Source organism: Merops nubicus, unplaced genomic scaffold (assembly GCF_000691845.1).
Source record: "Merops nubicus isolate BGI_N331 unplaced genomic scaffold, ASM69184v1 scaffold8884, whole genome shotgun sequence".
Lineage (NCBI taxonomy): Eukaryota > Metazoa > Chordata > Aves > Coraciiformes > Meropidae > Merops > Merops nubicus.
This window is the reverse complement of record NW_008604832.1, coordinates 2,589-21,555: the sequence shown is the minus strand read 5'-3', so window position 1 is coordinate 21,555 and position 18,967 is coordinate 2,589. Positions and strand designations below refer to the sequence as shown.

The 18,967-nt window shown below is 38.4% G+C and overlaps 1 protein-coding gene across 1 annotated transcript in view; it reads left to right on the top strand.

Annotated features, from left to right (window-relative positions):
- Window positions 1–18,967, top strand: part of LOC103771827 (nesprin-1-like) — a gene marked incomplete at both ends in the record, with an annotated part of 40,222 nt that overhangs the window by 18,982 nt on the left and 2,273 nt on the right. Inside the window, 12 exons of the mRNA XM_008939143.1 lie at window positions 878–1,030; window positions 2,297–2,464; window positions 3,256–3,432; window positions 4,312–4,458; window positions 6,549–6,674; window positions 9,632–9,808; window positions 11,695–11,960; window positions 12,713–14,873; window positions 15,285–15,622; window positions 16,285–16,429; window positions 17,348–17,566; window positions 18,501–18,763. Coding sequence (XP_008937391.1) covers window positions 878–1,030; window positions 2,297–2,464; window positions 3,256–3,432; window positions 4,312–4,458; window positions 6,549–6,674; window positions 9,632–9,808; window positions 11,695–11,960; window positions 12,713–14,873; window positions 15,285–15,622; window positions 16,285–16,429; window positions 17,348–17,566; window positions 18,501–18,763 — 4,340 coding nt within the window. The remainder of the gene's footprint in view (window positions 1–877; window positions 1,031–2,296; window positions 2,465–3,255; window positions 3,433–4,311; window positions 4,459–6,548; window positions 6,675–9,631; window positions 9,809–11,694; window positions 11,961–12,712; window positions 14,874–15,284; window positions 15,623–16,284; window positions 16,430–17,347; window positions 17,567–18,500; window positions 18,764–18,967) is intronic.

The window sequence follows — 18,967 nt, the reverse complement described above, 5'->3', positions numbered from 1 at the left end:
ATGGCCTCCTCTGTTCTTACTTAGGAACTTAATGAAATGGGGTTTTTTTCTTCCAGTCATAAAATTGAGTAGAAAAAAAAAAAAATTACAGCAAACCCAATTGCTTCTCTTAATGATTTTTTTGTAAAATACTTCAGGATTGCAGATGTTTCAAAAGATGTGCATTGAGTCTGGCTAGGATGGAGTTGACTCTCCTCATAACAGCCCATATAGCGCTGTGCTTTACATTTGTGGCTAAAACAGTGTTGCTAAAATAACCGTGTATTGTTTATTGCTGAGCAGTGCCTGCACAGCATCAAGGCTTTCTCTTTGAAACTGCCCACTATTCCTTACCAGCTTCAATACTCCAAGTCATATGTTGTAGCTGTGTGCTTGCTTTCTGCACATTTAGCGAGCTGGTATTTCACTGTCATTTGACAGATGCTGGCATGTACCTTACTGTCTGAGGCAGTGACACAATGACATAACAGATCAGATTGCATACTTTTGAGAGTACAGCATTATGCAGTTGTCTGCATAGTGTCTCATTAAAGGGATGGCTTTCATGATACCTTCCCCACCTATTTGTAGAGTTTGTTCCTCTGAACAAGTTTTATTCCTAGCATTTGCCCCTTCACACACAATAACTCCATCTCCTTCACCAGCTCCAGATTATTAGCTGTGCTTGTCGTCACTCACAGAAGGAGTAATTGCTTTTAGATGCCTACAAAGTTGTTGTCTCGAGGCATGGCTGTGAAACATAATCCTGTAGTGGCAGCAAAGCTATTCTCATCTGGAAGGGATGATATATACCATAATAGAAGGCTGGGCTTCAGGTCAAAGGGAACTTAGTGAAATAGATCTTCAGTGTTCAGTAGATGCATTTTAATTCTTGCAGTCCATACAACAGACTGTTCTGTCCCATGAGCCTTCAATAAAGTCAGTGATTGAAAAGGGAGAAGCACTCTCTGATCTGGTGAATGATGAGACTCTAAAGAAGAACATTCAAGACCTTCAGAGCGGTTACCAGGAACTCTGCAGCACAACAAAGGTAAAAAGTCAGGAAGAAAGCTAGATTCTTTCAATTTACTGTTTTTTCCCTTCTTTGTGAGGTTGACTGTTTGTTTCATGCTCTCGTGTCACACCTGGTGCACAGAACCAGTCCGATTTAATAGCTGCTTTTTTTTTTTTTTGGTGGGTGGAGAAGGAATTCTTGAATATGGAAGCAACTTCTACCTAAATATACCTAACAAGAGTAGTGGAAATAAATTTTGAGTGTGGTAGGTGAAGTCTTGTAGCACTAAGGGTAAATACATCAGTGATTTGTTTGTACTGCTGTGACTATTAATTGCTTTGAATAGATTTCTAAGTTCATTATTTCTTGAAGGGACAGGTACCCTTAAATGATAACACTTTGTCTCTTGCTTCTACTAGATCTCACACAAATCCTGTTGAACCTAGTTTAGTTGTTGAATGGAAGTCATTGGAGAAAATGAACTGCAAGATTGCTATAATTTAATTCAGCAAAGGGTGTTATTAATTAACATTGATTCGTTAGTCCACATGTATGTAGTACTTTGGAAGATCTAATACTTCTAAATACGTCCTAAAGTATGATTATTTGTTAAAGCTTTTAATAGGTTATACTCCTAACAAGGATAAGCTCTGCAAACCGTGTTAGTACTTATGTTTGACCTAAGTACCTTTTAATTGTCAATCCATCCACCCATAACAGATTACTTTTTTTCACAGCTGATTTTTAATTTACAGTCATTCCTCTGATCTGTACCAAAAAAAGGATATCTGTTGCATTAGATGTAAATTTGATGACTTAAATGTAGAAATGTTTATCAAGAATCTCTCTCAAAAAGAAGAAATACATTTTAACTCAATGTATACTTGCTTAATTTGTCTACCATAATCACAGACTGTGTGTACATGCAAAGGCTGTAAGCAGCAGGGACCCAACTATAACATTTGAAAGGTCATATGCAGTCTCTCAAAGAGCATGTAAAAACTAATGGAAGTTAATAGTGTTCCTTTTCTTAAAGTAAGGAGATCCTCAGTGTTTTCTTCAGTCTTCAAAGTATGGTATTTTATCTGGAATTAAAATACTGCTCAGCACCAGAAAGTTTATTCACACAAGGAATCCCTTTGTCTTCCTTAACAGTCAGCCACATGTGAGTCCCTCTGAGGAATATAAATTGAGAAGATTATTCTCTTACTATGCTTTCAAGCTCTTGGTGATTTTGTTTTGTTTTGTTTTTTATTCTTGTAAGTACCTTAATATTTCCTTTTGGTTATTGTGGACCTGCAGGCATACGTTGAAACCTTAGAGGTGAGAGTAAAAGAACATGAGGATTACAATAGTGACTTACAAGAAGGGGAGAAATGGTTATTACATATGTCCAGCAGGTTGGTCAGCCCTGACCTAATGGAGAGTAACAGTCTTGAAATAATCACTCAGCAGCTAGCTAACCACAAGGTGGGTTTGCTATTGGGTAAACTTTCTTTGTCTGGTAAACCAGAATTTTTCTTCTTTGCTTCTCTGTCTCCATGCTAGAGGTCTAGTTATTTGTAATTTGCCTGCTTTTTTCTTCTTACTGCTGTGCAAATAAGCATCAGTGCCATTAACACGGTTAACAAATCTACCTTGTTGTTAGAACTGTTTCTCAAATGAGACTGAATCTGCACAAGAGCCTTGTTGTATACTGATCTGAATTCTCTATCAGATTTTTGCTAGGATGTCCCAGGAGTAGAACAAAAAGCAGATTAGGGTTATTTTACTCCTAAGGCAAATGCCTCTGTCTGGCACTTCTAAGGGTCAAAAAATATCCTTTAAAATGTCTTTTTTTCTTTAAGTAACCTCTTCAGATAAAAATTTGGCTCCACCAAAGTCAATGGAAAGAACTGTCTACAAGTGGAAGATCTTATGGAATTTAGTTTTGATTATTAAACAAGAGAAGTTGGTGGAGCCCACGTCAAAGGAAGGTTAAGGATAGTCTTAGGGCATGAGCATGTGTTTATGCATTATGACAGTGCTACTGATGTCTCTGTGGGATGTCTATATACAGACTTTTGACAATGATTTTACAATGAATATATGCTACAATAGCTTGACTATAACAATACACATTTTCTGAAACCTTTTTTCTGAATCTGAAGATGAGTGTTTAAGGAAAAAAAAATAAAAACAAACGTAATTTAAAAATCTGTGATGCAAAATATGTTTTAAGTTTAAAATATTCTTAAAAAAATATTTTATCTATTTGTTAGGCTATCATGGAAGAAATTGCAGGCTTTGAAGATCGTTTGAACAACCTTAAGAGTAAAGGTGATTACTTGATCAATCAATGCAAAGAACATCTTCAACCAAAATTTAAGCAAAACATACAAAGTCATCTTCAGGGAACAAAGGACAGCTATTCTGCCATATGTAGCACAGCCCAAAGAGTAAGTCTTGTTTCAGAAATGTTTTTATGCCATTTAAGAATAATACACATTATTATTTCTGTAAATCCTTGTTTCTTTAATGGTGTAAAACTCTTTCTACTGTTTCCATTTAAATTAAGCCTACAGGGTACTAATGTAGCACTCCATTCTTAGTGTGCTACAGCTGAATTCCTTGTGATCCAAATGCTGCCTTGCAGACTGCAAATGTAGCTGCCTATCAGTTCTTACCTTAATATGTCCACACCCTCATTACCTTCCTGTTGGACTAGCTTCTGAGCAGCTGCAGCAAAGAAATCAGAACTATTCCTACTTCAAAAACAAACTGGGAGCAAATTGCACTCCTGATGTCAGGAGTTTGCAAATATACATAACAAGTCTTAATTATATGCTTATGTGCTAGGAAATACTGTCTCTCTTAGTAAAACCAGAATATACAGTTAAGAAGGGTTAGCTGGGTCATTCTGTTAATCCAATTAGGAGATCAAGTCAGCCTAATCTAAAAACAACCCAACAGAATCAAACAAAATGCCAAAAAGTAGGCTTTCATAGTAAGTAAGATTTGTAGAGGTAGGTGAAATCTCATACTAGGTCAAGAGTAAAATGTTGAACAAGAATACATAAATAAGGGACAATGCTCTTCATTTGCATCTTTATTTTTTTTCTTTCCAGAAGCTGTGCCTTAGATATTGTCCATCTTCTCCACAAATTAGCAAGATGCAGTGAGAGCCTCAGGAGCTTTTAGTCCTTGGTGCTTTAATGTACAAGGGCTAAAATAAATACAATTTTAATAATACTGGTTTATCTGCAGTTTCCAGGTGGGAGAAGAGAGCCAGTAGTGGAGTTTGAAAATGCAATGACCTTACAAAATGTTTATTTTAGGTGTACCAAAGTTTGGAACATGAACTTCAGAAGCATGTTAATCATCAGGATACCCTACAACAGTGCCAGACTTGGCTGTCCACAGTGCAGTCAGAGCTAAAGCCAACTACCTGGCCTCCTTTCAGCCTGGCAGATGCAATTAAACAGGTAAAAGTTCAGCACTTGAAAATGCCCAGTTATCCTTAATAAGGTGACTTCAGGTAAGAGCCTTACATTAATAGAAATTAGATACTCTCTCTAACCTTCTCAGAGGGCTGTGTAGTATTCACATCTCCAAAAGGAATTCCTTGAGTGAAAAATAACCAGAGGTGAAAAATCCTACAGGGCTTTTGCTAGCTATGCTTGTTGCTTAGAAATATGTTACCTGGAAAAACATGGCTCATTAGATAAACCTGCTCACATACTCCACAGATGTGTTTAGCAAAGGGGTTGTGTCTTTTTGCTTGTCCAATTGCCTATCTGTCTTCTAATGTTCCTATATGATAGCTGGTTTCATAGTACAGTGAATACAGAGTCTATTAGCAGGCAATTAAAATAATTTTTCAATGTAAGAGCGTAGAACTGCCTCTAGCCCACAGTATCCATTAAGAATGGTTTCTTTGCTTCTTCATTATTCTTAGTAACTTAATGTATTTTACATTTGTTTTGTACCCTGTTTTCAAATTAAACTGTTATGGTACTAAAACTACTGGAGTTCAGGGCTGTCTCATCCACCATGTGGCTTAATAGAGACATAATTTAATACTACAGATGCAAGGGCAGGAGGAGCAGGGATGACAGGGGAGCTAGAGGTGTAAGGATGAGGCTAGACCCAGGTGGAGGCAGGAGGTCAGAGCAGTAAGGCAATGCCAAGAGGAGCAGCAGGGCACAGATTCACCTATAGTGTAGCTCAGGTGAGGACCATAGGTGTGTGATGGCCTGAGATTACATTCAGTTCTCGAGCAAGGAAGAAGGCTTCTGAACGTTTTTCCATTGGCCAGGTCCCAGCTGAGCTGAGACAGGGCTGGGCTTGAGCAGAGGCAGCCAAACCCCTAGGAGAGGGGATGGAGGTTGCAGAGCCCTTTGGTGCACTAAGGGCATTGATTATCCCTGAGGATTAGAGACCTGTTCCAATACTTAACTGTTCTTAGTGTGAAAAATTATTTTCCTCATATCTGGGAAGAATTTCCTTGTTGCGACTTGTCACTTTTCCCTCTACTCCTTTTTCTGCTCACCTCAGCAAAGAGTTTGGCTCTGTCTTCCCAGTACTGCCCCCACTGACGCCTACCATGTTAAGTAATGGCATACCACAATTAGTCTCTTTTCTTCAGGCTGAACAAGGCCAGTTCCTTCAGACCTGGCCAAAAGCCACACACTAAAGCTCCGTATCCCCCCAGCCTTTTGCTGGACTTGTACCAGTTTGTCAATATCTCATCAAAGTGCGGAGAGGGAAATTGAGCCAAAAACACCAGGAACAGCCTGAGAAGTGTAAATACAGGAGAACAATTGCTTCCCACAGTTGCTCTCTGAATTCTTGCTATACAATGATTTGGGGTTGCCACAAAGATACACTGCTGTTGCGTTCAACTTTTCGCCTGCAAGGACCCAACACTGGCCCTCTGTGCTAGGTGGTCATTCACTGCTCCTCCCTGGGACTCTAGGAGGTATGTTATTGCCCTGCTTGTCACCACTAATATAATTTTCTTTTGGGATGAAGAAACTCTTGATAAGGAGAGATGGGCTCCCAAAGGCAGTATCAAGAGCAAGAACCCTCAACAACGTCATGTTCTCTGATTTTGGCAGTCATATATGTCAAGGACACGGGGATGGTTTCAGGTGTGGGAGAGTGTCTTGTGCCACGGGGCTGGATTCCCCATGATCTATCAGACACTGCAGAATTTTATAGGCATAGGAACATGATACTTTAATAATCAGATAAAGCTCTGCTTCCCATTCACCTTGAGAAAGTAAGTCACCTTGCTGAAACTCTGTATCTATCCAATGCTTTATATATAAAGAAATAAGCTAGGTAATGCATACATTGCTAAGGACTATGATAATTGGATGATAATCAAGTTTTTGAGTTATCCTTTTCCATAATTATGACAGACCAGCCTTACTTAATAACATAGTCTATGTCTGTGTTTCATCTTTTGGAAATACTAAGCTAAAGTAAAAATATGAAAATACATGATTGTAATTAAAGAAGAGATTATTTCCACATTCTCAGAGTTTATTTGAGGATTGTCTTTTCTCAGGTAAAACATTTCCGGGCTCTGCAGGAGCAGGCCAATACATATTTGGATCTTCTGTGCTCCATGTGTGATCTGTCAGATGCCACAGTGAAGAGTACAGCAACAGATATTCAACAGACCAAACAAACGGTACAAGATAACCACATCAACCTGCTTTTAATCCTATTGAGAGCTTTATCTGCCTTGATCTATCCTCTTTTAAAAAGGTCATATTGGGTAATGGTTTAAAGAAATGCCTTCTTACTTCCATCTTAAGTATTTATTTTGGAAATGGTTTTTCTGTTTTAATTTTTTTTGTGGTTTTTTTTTTTTTTTAAATTAAATCCATACAATTTAAATCCATTGCTATCCTTGTAGACAGAGGTTACTGACAGGTACTTAGTGTTAAAAGATGTTGGTCTAAAGCCACACAAATATTCTGTGGACGAAAACTCGATCCAAACTGTTTGTTTTCATAAGCACAAATCTGTTCTTCTCTGTACTTTATGAAATCTGAGACATATTTTGCTGTGATTATTTATTCAACAGTAAACTAATCTTCTTACTAGGGTATACTAATATATTACTTATAATAATTGTGAGAAAAATATGATAAAATTAATAAATCAGAGTGAATCTATGTCAGCACATGAACTTATAGAAATTTACTTCAGTTTTAAGCTTTAAAGTAATTTAATGCTTGGCTTTAGGAAAAAAAAAAAAAAATTGTGAGCATTATTCCTGCTGTTGTGAACATGAAAAATTTAGTTTCATGTTCAGACACAACCAAATTTTTGAAACTACTTCCACTGAGAGTAATAATATAATATATACATTAACAGACTTCCATACCAGAGAATCAAATTGTACAAATCCAAGTAATCCCTAAAAAAAAAAGCCAGTCAAATTATTAAATAGCTAAAAAGCATCCCAAATATCAGAATAAATTTCTTTTATATAAAAAGCAGTGAAAGATTTTTAAGAAAACACAAATGGTACAGTGAATCATAGAAGCTTAGAATAGTTTGGGTTGGAAGGGACCATAAAGATCATCTTGTCTTGAACATATCCAGTGATAGAACATGCACAAATTCCCTGGGCAACTTACTCGTGTCTCACCACCCTCATAGTGAAGAACTTCTTCCTCACATCTAATCTAAATCTTCCCTTTTCCAGTTTGAACCCATTATATCTTGTCCTGTTATTACAAGCCCTTTTAAAAAGTTCCTCCCAAGGTTTCTTTGGGGACCCCTTCAGATACTGGGAGGCCACAATAACATCTCCCCAGAGCCTTCTCTGCAGGCTGAACAACCCCAACTCTCTCAGCCTGTCCTTGTAGGAAAGGCGTTCCAGCCCACTGATCATCTTCATGGTCCTCCTCTGGACCCACTCCAATGTGTCCATGTCCTTCTAATATTGGGGGCTCCACAGTTGGATGCAGTACTCCAGATGGGGTCTCACAGAAGCAGAGTATAGGGGAAGAATCACCTCCATTAACCTGCTGGTCATGCTTTTTTTTGTTGCAGCCCAGGATATGGTTTGCTTTCTAGGCTGCACTCGCACATTGGTGAAAAACTCTATGCGAGCCAACAACCAGCACTCCCAAGTCTTTCTCCTCAAGGCTGCTCTTGATCCTTTCTCCATCCAGCTTGTATTTGTGCTTGGGATTGCCCTGACCTAGGTGCAGGACCTTGCACTTGGCCCTATTGAACTTCATGAAGTTGTCATGGGCCCACCTCTCGAGCTTGTCAAGGTCCCACAGGATAGCATCCTGTCCTTACAGTGTGTCAACCACACCTCATAGCTTGATGTTGTCTGCAAACTTGTTGAGGGTGCACTTAATTCCACTGTCCATGTCACTGACAAAGATGTTAAACAACTCCCTGAAGAGCACCACTTGTCGCTGGCTTCCATTTGGACATTGAGCCAACTATTTGAGTGCAATCATCCAGTCAGTTCCTTATCCACCAAGTGGTCCATCCATCAAATCCATGTGTCTCAAATTTAGGGACCAGGATGTCTTTTGGGACAGTGTCAAACGCTTTGCACAAGTCCAGGTAGACAACATGTTGCTCTTCTCTTATCCACTAATGCTGTAATTCCATTGTAAAAGGCTACTAAATTTGCCAGACATGGTTTGCCCTTAGCGAATTCATGCCGGTTGCCAGCAATCACCTCCTCATTTTCCATGTATCTTAGCAGAGCCTTCAGGAGGGTATGTTCCATGATTTTGCCAGGGACAGAGGTGAGACTGCCTGGCCTGCACTTGCCTGTGTCTTCCTTTTTTCCCTTTTTGAAAATGAGGTTTATGTTCCTTACTGGTCCTATCCGGTACTGGCATTGGCCTCGAAGTGGGATGGATTGAGTTGCCCCTTCCCTGGTAACACTAGTTTAAAACCCCCTTTACTAAATTGGCAAGCTTATAACCAAAGATGCTCTCCCCCTTCTCTGAGAGATGGACCCTGCCAGCCCCCAGGAGACTGGTTTCTCTGTAGGCTAAGTAGCTGAAGCCCTGGCTGTGACACCAGTGCTGAGATATATTAAGCTGGTTGAGTGTCTAGAGACAATCTACTGCTGTATTTGGATCAACAGAAGCTGTGTGACTGTTGGTTTAATGTGATTGATGAGCTCAGATCCAGTAAGCATTCCTCTTATTGGCATTTTACAAACAGCATATAGGCAAAATAACTGAGTTAAGTAAACTAAATGAAAGTGCTTAGTTTAAGTTTTTGTTCGATCATTGTGAAGGCATGTATGGTACTGTTCAGCAATATTCTTGGCATGCAATAAATTAAATTATACAATTAATTTAAGCCTAAACAGAAGACTGAGAACACTTTGAAATACACACACTCATAAATATACTTGCTTCTATCAAGAGTGAATTATAATTTTTTTTTTTTCCCCCACAGCTTTCCTTTGATAGGTCTGATTTTATGACTTCTGAAGATTAAGGCTCTTTTTTGTGGGAAATATTAGCTCCTTCAGAATCTAGTGCAGAAATTTGATTTAGTGCAGTATTGTGCTCAGATGAAGAGTGGTATTCATTCTCCTTTCTCCTAAAATAGATACATTAATATATTCCTACTCCATTTCTTTTCTTCTAGATTGAGCAACAGATAATGCACTCACAGTTTTTGGCTCAAGGTTGGGAAGAGATCAAACAAATGAAGGCTGAGCTATGGATATATTTCCAGGATGCAGATCAACAAGTACAGAATTTGAAAAGGAGACGAGCAGAGTTAGAGCTAAACATTGCCCAGAAAATGGTACTCCAGGTTAAGGTAAGAAGACTTTCAGTTATGAACAGAAGGTAAGGAAGAAGTTCATTCTGTGGCTGATATTACTAGAATTCATGTTATGTGCATATTGCATACAATTGATAACATTTTCTAACCAAGAGCAGAAATGACAGAGGTCCTTATTGATGCTACAGGATGACACAGAAAGCAAAACACTGTACTTTAGGATTTTTTCAGCTTTGTTTTTTTAACAGTAGACAGTTTTCTGCCTACTGTTTTCACTTACCTTTGATTTTAATAGGCTAATTGCTGATCACAGTGGAACTGAAGATAAGATCTGCAGCTTTTGCTTGCTAAGTTCTTTGATTTCAATACTTCTGAATTATTTAGACCTATTTCAAAATTAATCTAGGAAAATACTCAATGTTGCTGGACTCTGTAAACTGCTAGAGAATAGGTAGCATAGAAACCCAACTTAATTTAGCCTAAGTAATGAGACAAATGTCCTCAGATCTTCACTCATTCGTTACAGAAGAGAGGTTTTATGCTCATTCTGCGTGTATCACAAATATCCGTAAAGTAACAAGGAGAAACAGAAAAACAGATTATTTCTTTATTAAATGATGAAAAGCTTGAATTTTACATTTTTGGTCTAGCCTTTGCTTGTGTTCCTTTCCTGATATGCCAGGAGTTAGGTGAAAAGTAAACAGCACTTCCTCTTTATATTTGTTCTGCACAAGTGTTTGAACAATCACAGCACAGGACTACAGTGATGATACCTCAGCACAATGTAGTCTGAAAGATGTTAGACTATCTATCATTAGATTCCATAAAGAAGCAGAAGTGTGTATTTCTCCACTATGTCAGTCAGGAACTTTGGATTATTAGGAAAGGCAGGTACCTGCTCTACTCCCAGATGTGGCACAATGTGTACTTTTTCCTCAAGGAAAAATTTCAAATTTGCCCTTGTAAAGGAAGATCCCTAGGTCCATTTGAAGCAGTCACAAAATGAAATGAGGAAGAGCTAGGCAGTAACATCTCTTCTTCAGAATGCCTATCAGCCCTTAGTGAAAACACATCAACCCAGCAAAGTGCTGGAGCTTGACATGGTTGTTTAGTTACAGTTACTGGAAATAGAAATTGGGGAAAAATACTATATTTACTCTAGACTGCATGTAAGTGCTGAAAAATATGTGGTTAGTTTTAATTGACAGTATATTGTATATTCTTTATTCGGTTTCTCTGTGGTTTATTACGCAGTAAGAAATGTGTATGCTGATGGACTCTTTCATTTACTGGTGTTTATTAACTCAAATAGCAGTCGTACCTAGATAATCGTTGGCTTTGTTTCAATAATGGCAGTGGTAATGGTCACTGTTATAGAAGTAGAAACAAAATAAAGTAAGAATTTGGAGGCTCACTGTCTCATGGAATCTGATTCCTAATTTTAGTCTCTAATGAGAAAGCAAAAGGAAAAAAATGAGCTAGAAACAGTGCAGACTCTGCTTCCTATTTCTAGTCTCTAATGAAAAAGTAAAAGGGGGAAAAAACTGAGCTAGAAAAAGTACTGGTAAAATTAATTCTCATGAGATCCAGACTATCTTGCATCTTTTAGTGTATGGTTGGAGCTGTGCTAGTCCAGAAGCCTGGACAACAAAGTGTGACTTGCTTGTGCTTTTTGTTTATCACTGACACTTGGAAACTGCTCTGGTTTGCTTTCACAACTATAACCAACTTGTCCTCACATGAGAAGGTGAGGGAGGAAGATTAGGGGAGGGGAGGAAGCATTTCTTTCAATTTATATCTTGACAGCATTTTCCTGGGCAGATTATTAGTCTTTACACAATTTATTTATTTCAGAGGTTTTATTAAAATTCCATCTCACAGTTTTGAGTAGGTGTCACCATATTGTCTTGCATCTTTTTCAGGAATTCAATCAGAAGCTACAGTCTAAGCAGTCGGCTCTTACTTCTGTGACTGAGAAGATGAACAAACTGACCCAAGGACAAGAATCACCTGAACACAAAGAAATAGGAGAACTGAGCAATCAGTGGCTGGACCTCTGCCTTCAGGCACACAGTTTGCTCATACAGAGGGAGGAGGATCTGCAGAGGACAAGGGATTACCATGATCGCATGAATGTAGTTGAAGTTTTCTTGGAAAAGCTCACAAAAGAGTGGGACAACCTGGCTAGGTAAAAAAGGATTAGCACAAACAAAGCTGACTTAGTGCACGTACTCTGAAAGACCTGTTTACACAGTGTCTTTGAGTTGGATCCACTAAAAATTCATTTTTCCATGCTTAAGTAAAAGCAAACCTCCCTTATTAATTATAGGACAGTTATTTGTATTGAAATAAAGAGTTTGAGAAGACAGATCTTCAGTGTTTGTCTTTAAGGCAAGTACTGACTGATCCCATCTCGAGCATAGCATTTTCTGATATTTGAAGAATTTTGACCATTTTGTTTGAACTCTTTCATTTTTGTTTACTGTTTCATGCGTATTTTTCATTATGATGTTGTATTTTAGCTATTAGACTATTCTATTGAATATTAGTTGCTGCTGCTAAATTATTTGAGCTGTTTTATATGGTAAACACACCATCTGTGTGTAAAATTTTGACAGTCTATTACTGCTGCTATAACTCATGGAACAAGATTCACTTCAACCTTAGTACTCATGCAGTATAATCAGTATACTCTGTAGTATTCATATTAATTTGTGTAGTCAGCCTGGTGACATATTGCAGGTGAAAGGGATAAAAAAGTTACACTTCTTAATTAATATTCAAGATAGCTACTTTCAAAAGAATCTGAAAACTGTAGCTGTTTGTATCATATCAATTTCAGTATATAGGGAGCTTACAATTCATCCTGACCCCTTTTTAAAAGTCTGTCCTAAGATAGGATCTAATTATTCATTTCTGTCCTGCCCACTTTGCTAACAGATCTGATGCTGAAAGTACAAATGTGCACCTTGAAGCTTTGCAAAATTTAGCACTGGCACTACAGGAAAGGAGATTTGCTCTGGAAGATTTGAAAGATCAGAAACAGAAGATTATAGAACATCTGAATCTTGATGACAGAGAATTAGTGAAGGAGCAATTCAGTCATTTTGAGCAACGCTGGACTCAGCTGGAGGACCTTGTCAAAAGGAAAATTCAAGTTTCTGTTTCAACCTTAGAAGAGCTCAGTTTGGTGCATTCAAAATTTCAGGAACTAATGGAATGGGCAGAGGAGCAGCAACCCAGTATCTCAGAGGCTCTTAAACAGAGCCCTCCTCCAGATTTGGCTCAGAGTCTTCTCACTGATCACCTTACCGTTTGCAGTGAGCTTGAAGCCAAACAGCATGTTCTGAAGACGCTTGTGAAGGATGCTGACAGAGTGATGACCAACCTAGGGCTCAATGAAAGGCAGGAGCTGCAGAAAGCCCTTTCTGATGCACAGCACCATGTAGATTGTCTCAGTGATCTGGTTGGCCAGAGGAGAAAGCACCTCAATAAAGCAATGTCTGAAAAGACTCAGTTTCTCATGGCAGTCTTTCAGGCTACAAACCAAATTCACCAACATGAGAAGAAGATAACTTTTCCAGAACACATTTGTCTGTTGCCAGAAGATGTGAACAAACAGATTAGGACTTGTAAGAATGCCCAGGCTAACCTGAAGGCCTATCAGAATGATCTCACGGGGTTGTGGGCTCAAGGAAGGGATTTAATGAAAGAAGCACCTGAACAAGAAAAGAGTGAAGTGCTGGGTAAACTGCAAGAACTACAGAATGTATATGACACTGTTTTACAAAAGTGTAACCAGAGATTGTTAGAATTGGAGAAAAATATAGTTTCCAGGAAATATTTCAAAGAAGACTTGGATAAAGCTTGCCATTGGCTAAAACAAGCTGATATTGTCACTTTCCCAGAAGTCAATGTAATGAATTCGAACTCTGAACTATACAGTCAGTTGGCAAAATATCAGCAGATCCTTGAGCAATCCCCAGAATATGAAAATCTGTTACTTGCACTGCAAAGAGATGGCCAAGAAATCCTACCATCTCTTAATGAAGTGGATCATTCTTATCTGGATGAAAAACTTAATATTCTCCCTCAGCAATTCAATGTTGTCACTGCTCTGGCAAAAGAAAAATTATATAAGGTTCAGGAAGCAATTTTTGCCAGGAAAGAGTATGCCTCTTTGATTGAGTTGACAAGTAAAGCTCTGACTGAGCTAGAAGATCAGTTTATTAACCTGGACAAAGCTCCAGCTGCTGTTTTAGCCAAAGAAGCTGTATCACTTCAGCAGGCCTACAAAGATGTCTTAGGTGAAGTGGTGAGCCTTAGTGCAGCAGTGGATGAACTAAACCAGAAGAAGGAGGCCTTTCGAAGCACTGGCCAGCCATGGCAATCAGATGAGATGTTAAAACTTGTCACGCTATATCACAAGTTGAAGAGGCAAATAGAACAGAAAATCAACCTGTTGGAAGACACAATTGAAGCGTGTCAGGAGCATGAGAAAATGTGTATGCAGCTGGAGGCACAACTAGAGGCGGTGAAGAAGGAGCAAATTAAGGTAAATGAAGAAACACTCCCAATAGAAGAAAAGTTGAAAATGTACCATTCTCTGGTGGGCAGCTTGCAGGACTCAGAGAGTCTTCTGAAGCGAATAACTGAACATCTAGAAGGCTTTTCTCCTCAGCTTGACTCATCTGCATGTAAGACAAGAAATCAACAAGTGCAGTCTTGGCAAGAGAAATTAAAATCTTTGCATGCTGCCATTGGTGACACCGTAATGGAGTGTGAAAACAGACTGGTACAAAGCATAGACTTCCAGACAGAAATCTGCCGTTCACTTGACTGGTTAAGATGGGTGAAAACAGAACTTAATGGAATGTTAAGTTTGGACCTCAAACTGCAAAGTATCCAAGAAGAAATCCGAAAGGTTCAGATACATCAAGAAGAAGTACAGTCAAGCCTGAGAATAATGAATGCGCTGAGCAGTAAAGAGAAAGAGAGGTATATGAAAGCAAAGGAGCTGATACCTGCTGACCTGGAAAATACTCTTGCTGAGCTGACAGAACTAGATGGGGAAGTACAAGAAGCTATACACATGAGACAGGTTAGTGCACTCTTGAGTGCTATTTTTGTCTTGCTCGTAAAGTTGAAAAAGATGGGTTTTTTGACTTAATGTTCATAATCATCATTAAAAAATTGATTTTAATAATCCTACTGTTTGGGGTTTTTTAAGGACTTAGGTTGTAGCCTGTTGTCATGGATGACTTGGTGGGGGAGTTGGGCAGAGGGGAAGAGGAAAAGGCTTCCTTAATATGGATGTATACCCCACATGTAGAAGTGCAAACTCCCTCAAAACCTACTTCCATGTAGTCTCTCCAGGCCTGTATTTTAGATAATAGTAAAGGGAAAAGAAAGCAAACATAAGTAAAATCCAGACTCTGAGAAGATTATATTGGTGTTGCTGCTGTTGATTTTACATCTTTGAGCCACTGTATAATTTGCCTTTTTATTTTAGGCTACCTTGAATAAATTATATAGCCTCTGCCAAAGATACTACCAAGTGATGCAGATAGCAAATGACTGGCTTGAAGATGCTCAGGAATTTCTACATTTAGCAAGAAATGGTCTTGATGTCGAGAACTCTGAGGAGAACCTAAGGCATCACACTGAATTTTTCAGCACAGAAAGTCTGTTCAGTAATCATTTGAAAGAGTTACAGGGCCTTGTGTCTGAGATAGATCCCTTTATGGAAGCCACAGCAAGAGAGCAGTTGATGCAGAGTGTAGCTGCATTGGAGGAAAAGGCCGAAAGAACAAAGCAAGAGGCCAAAACCCAGCAAGAGCAGCTGCAAAGGTAGTTTTTTTTTTTTTCCTTTAATTTTAAGATCACCTTGCTGATTGGTAATGAAAGAAAGATATCGTAATGTTAATTGGAGTTTTGTTAAAATGTTTGTGCTACTGATAAGATGAGTGGATAATGGGATTTGGGGCTCTTGGATTCTCTTTCCTCCTCTGCCACTGCCTGACTACTGACTCGATCTTGAGGAAGCTATGATAGAATTATATACAGCTTGGAACAGCACCAAGAAGAAGAGAAAGGGAACAACTGTCCCTTATTTCACCTGGCACAGGACCTATACAGAAACACATGAAATTGAAGCAGACATTTTGGAGTAAAAGGAAATACCTTTTTAACTAGTGTAACTACGTTACTTAATGTTCCTGAATGTTCTAGATTTCAGAAGTTTGGGTGGGTTTAAAACAACCTAGGCAAAGTCACTGAGGAAAAGTCAAACAAGGGCTATTAAATGTCAAGCTGTGCCTATAAGGCACCACTGAAAATCATGAGTATATGCTTCTATGTAAGCTCTTTTTCAATAATCTTTCTTTTCCTTGGAAAATACTGTGTAACAGCAAAACTAAGCAGCTATATTGAAAATTAGTTGCAATAGTATTTCTGATATATCAAATGGTTTTACGCTGAATTAAATTGTTCTTTCTGAAACTGTGTTTAAGGTGTGCTTCTGAGTGGCAGGAGTACCAGACAGCAAGACAGAAGGTTATTGAAGTGATGAATGAGGCTGAGAAAAAATTATCTGAATTCTCAGTAGCTAAAGCTGCTTCTTCTCACGAAGCAGAAGAGAAATTGCTAACACATAAGGTAAGGTACTAAAATCTATCTTCACCAAAGGAAAAGGGTTTAATATGAGTGTGTTATAAGTCCTGACCAGTGGCAACCTGAATTTGAGTTTTTAGATCTTTTCTTGTAACACTTAACTGTGTCATAGCCCACCAAGAGTGACTGAGACAGATACTTTTAAATCTCTTTTCAGCTTCAATTCTATGTGGGTCTGACTATAGAGAACTGGAAAGAATCAAGAGGTTCCTAAAAGTCTTGGGTGCATGAGCCCCCAAACTGTATACCCTATAAAAAATTTAGATCAATAGAAGTATCCATCTACTTTGGATAATGTGGAATAGTTTTACCAGGACAGAAAGAGTTGAGATTTAGTATTAACTCTTGTGTTGCCTAAATGAAATAAATATAACTTAAAATAATTTCTCCTCTAGTATTTAGGGCATTAGTCTGTGGTCTTAATATAGGCAATTTGTGACACTTCAGACATCCAGCCTGATATCTAGCTGTGTCTCTGTGTAGGCAGAAATCTCCCCTGAAAGTAACAACATGTCTGCCAACTTCATGAGAATATCTTGATACCCTTGGACATCAAAATGACATTAAAGAAAAACATAAATGTATGCTTAAACACTTGAATTGTTTCTTTCATTTTTGGAATGTGATAAGTCAGTCTTTGTGATGAGAAGGGTCTTGGATACTCATTTCCGTCACTTTTGAGAGGCTAGCAAGCAAGAGAAAATCTGGTTATACCAGATTTCTACTGCTTCCGGAGAGTTGTCTTTTTGGACCAAGGCCTTCAAGTAGTTGTAGCTAATATATTGCATATGATACCTGACCACTTCACTAGGCATGGAATACCTTCCTGCAAATGTGTTGAATAGTTAGGAGTTGTGCTGCAAAAGAGAAAAACAGTACCTTTTGTTTTTTCTTTTTTTTCAGACTCTTGTGGCTGTAGTGAATTCTTTCCATGAGAAGATCACAGCCCTAGAAGAAAAGACTGCACAACTGGAAAAAGTTAGCAATGATGCCAGTAAGGCAACTATAAGTAGATCCATGACAACAGTTTGGCAGCGCTGGACACGACTCCGGAATGTAGCTCAAGAACAAGAGAAAATTTTGGAAGAGTCAGTGCAGGAATGGGAAGGCTTAAATGATAAGGTAACTTCTGGTCTGGGTAAATCCTCCTTTAACTGTACATAAGTTCTCACTCATCATACTGCTGTATTAATCATCTTAGGGTAGAGAAAGCTGGTAGCAGGAATAAGAGTGATTTTTCTCAGGTCATTTAAAAGAAAAAAAAGGGGGGAAAAAAACCCCAAACAAACCAAAACCCAAAACAAACAAACAAACAAACAAAAAAATAAGGAAGACCAGGGTTTAGAACTGCTGCCTCCAAGGTTTGCACTGTTCTTCTATATACACTTATGTACAGTAAATACAGAGTTGTTTGGCTTTCTGGTGTTCTTCAGAATCTTCTCCTCTGTTTTCCTTCCCAAAATGGTCTATTCTAGATTGTCAGCCTCTCTTTTTCCTTCCCCTCTTCCTTGCCCTGAGGAGTATGAAGTTGCTATTTTAGGTTTATGCAGTGATATTATTGCCTGTAATTCCTCACCAATCATTTACCTCTTTTTTTTTTTTCCCCCTTCATCTCCTTTAGATGACTTTATTACTTGTTGTTTTCCATTACTTCATGCTCAGATGACCGATTATCTGGAAATGGGGATAATCTTTTTGTGAAATGTATGACTTACATGTGTGAAATAAGTTCTGTCCTGGAGTAGAGCTCTAGGTCCTAAGATAATAAAGATAATAAATGCTTAAAAAAAAAAATGAGGATCCACTCATCACATGAGAGGAAAGTCCCTTAACAAGTCCTAGTCCACTCTGAAGAGCTAGGGCTAGCTAGCTAGATCTAGCACATTAGGGCATTGATTTATATCTCCTACAGAGACTACTGCACAAGCCCTATGACACAGCACTGGACTTAGTACCTAAATGTAAATGTACAGCACTGGGCTTAGTACCTTTTTGTATCAGCTGTACTAGTTGCCTTTTAATTTCATTATTTCCAAGACTGCATCCTTTTCCATAGATTCAGAAAGCCACCATAGCAATAGATCAGCTGCAAGGCCGCTTGCCAGAAAGCTCGGTGGAAAAGGCATCCAAGACAGAGCTCCTGGAACTCCTGGATTACCACAGCAGTTTCCTTCTGGAGGTAGACCACCAGCTATCATCTTTGGGCTTGCTCAAACAGCATGCTGTCAGCATGCTTCAGGATGTGGAATTAAAGTCTCCATCTCAGGAGGAGCTACCAGTCATGCAAGAAATCAAAGCAATGCAAGATCGATGCCACAAGTAAGGCAATATTTTGAAAGATTCACTAGAAAAATGATACCTTACAGTTCATATATAAATACATGTATAATTTCTGTTATCATGAACAATTGCCATGCTTAAAATAAATATTAGTTATTACATATAAAATAAGCACCAGTTTGATTTTAAGTTATATTTAATTAACTTTGAAATACATTTTTACTATTTTTCTTTCCTTCAGCA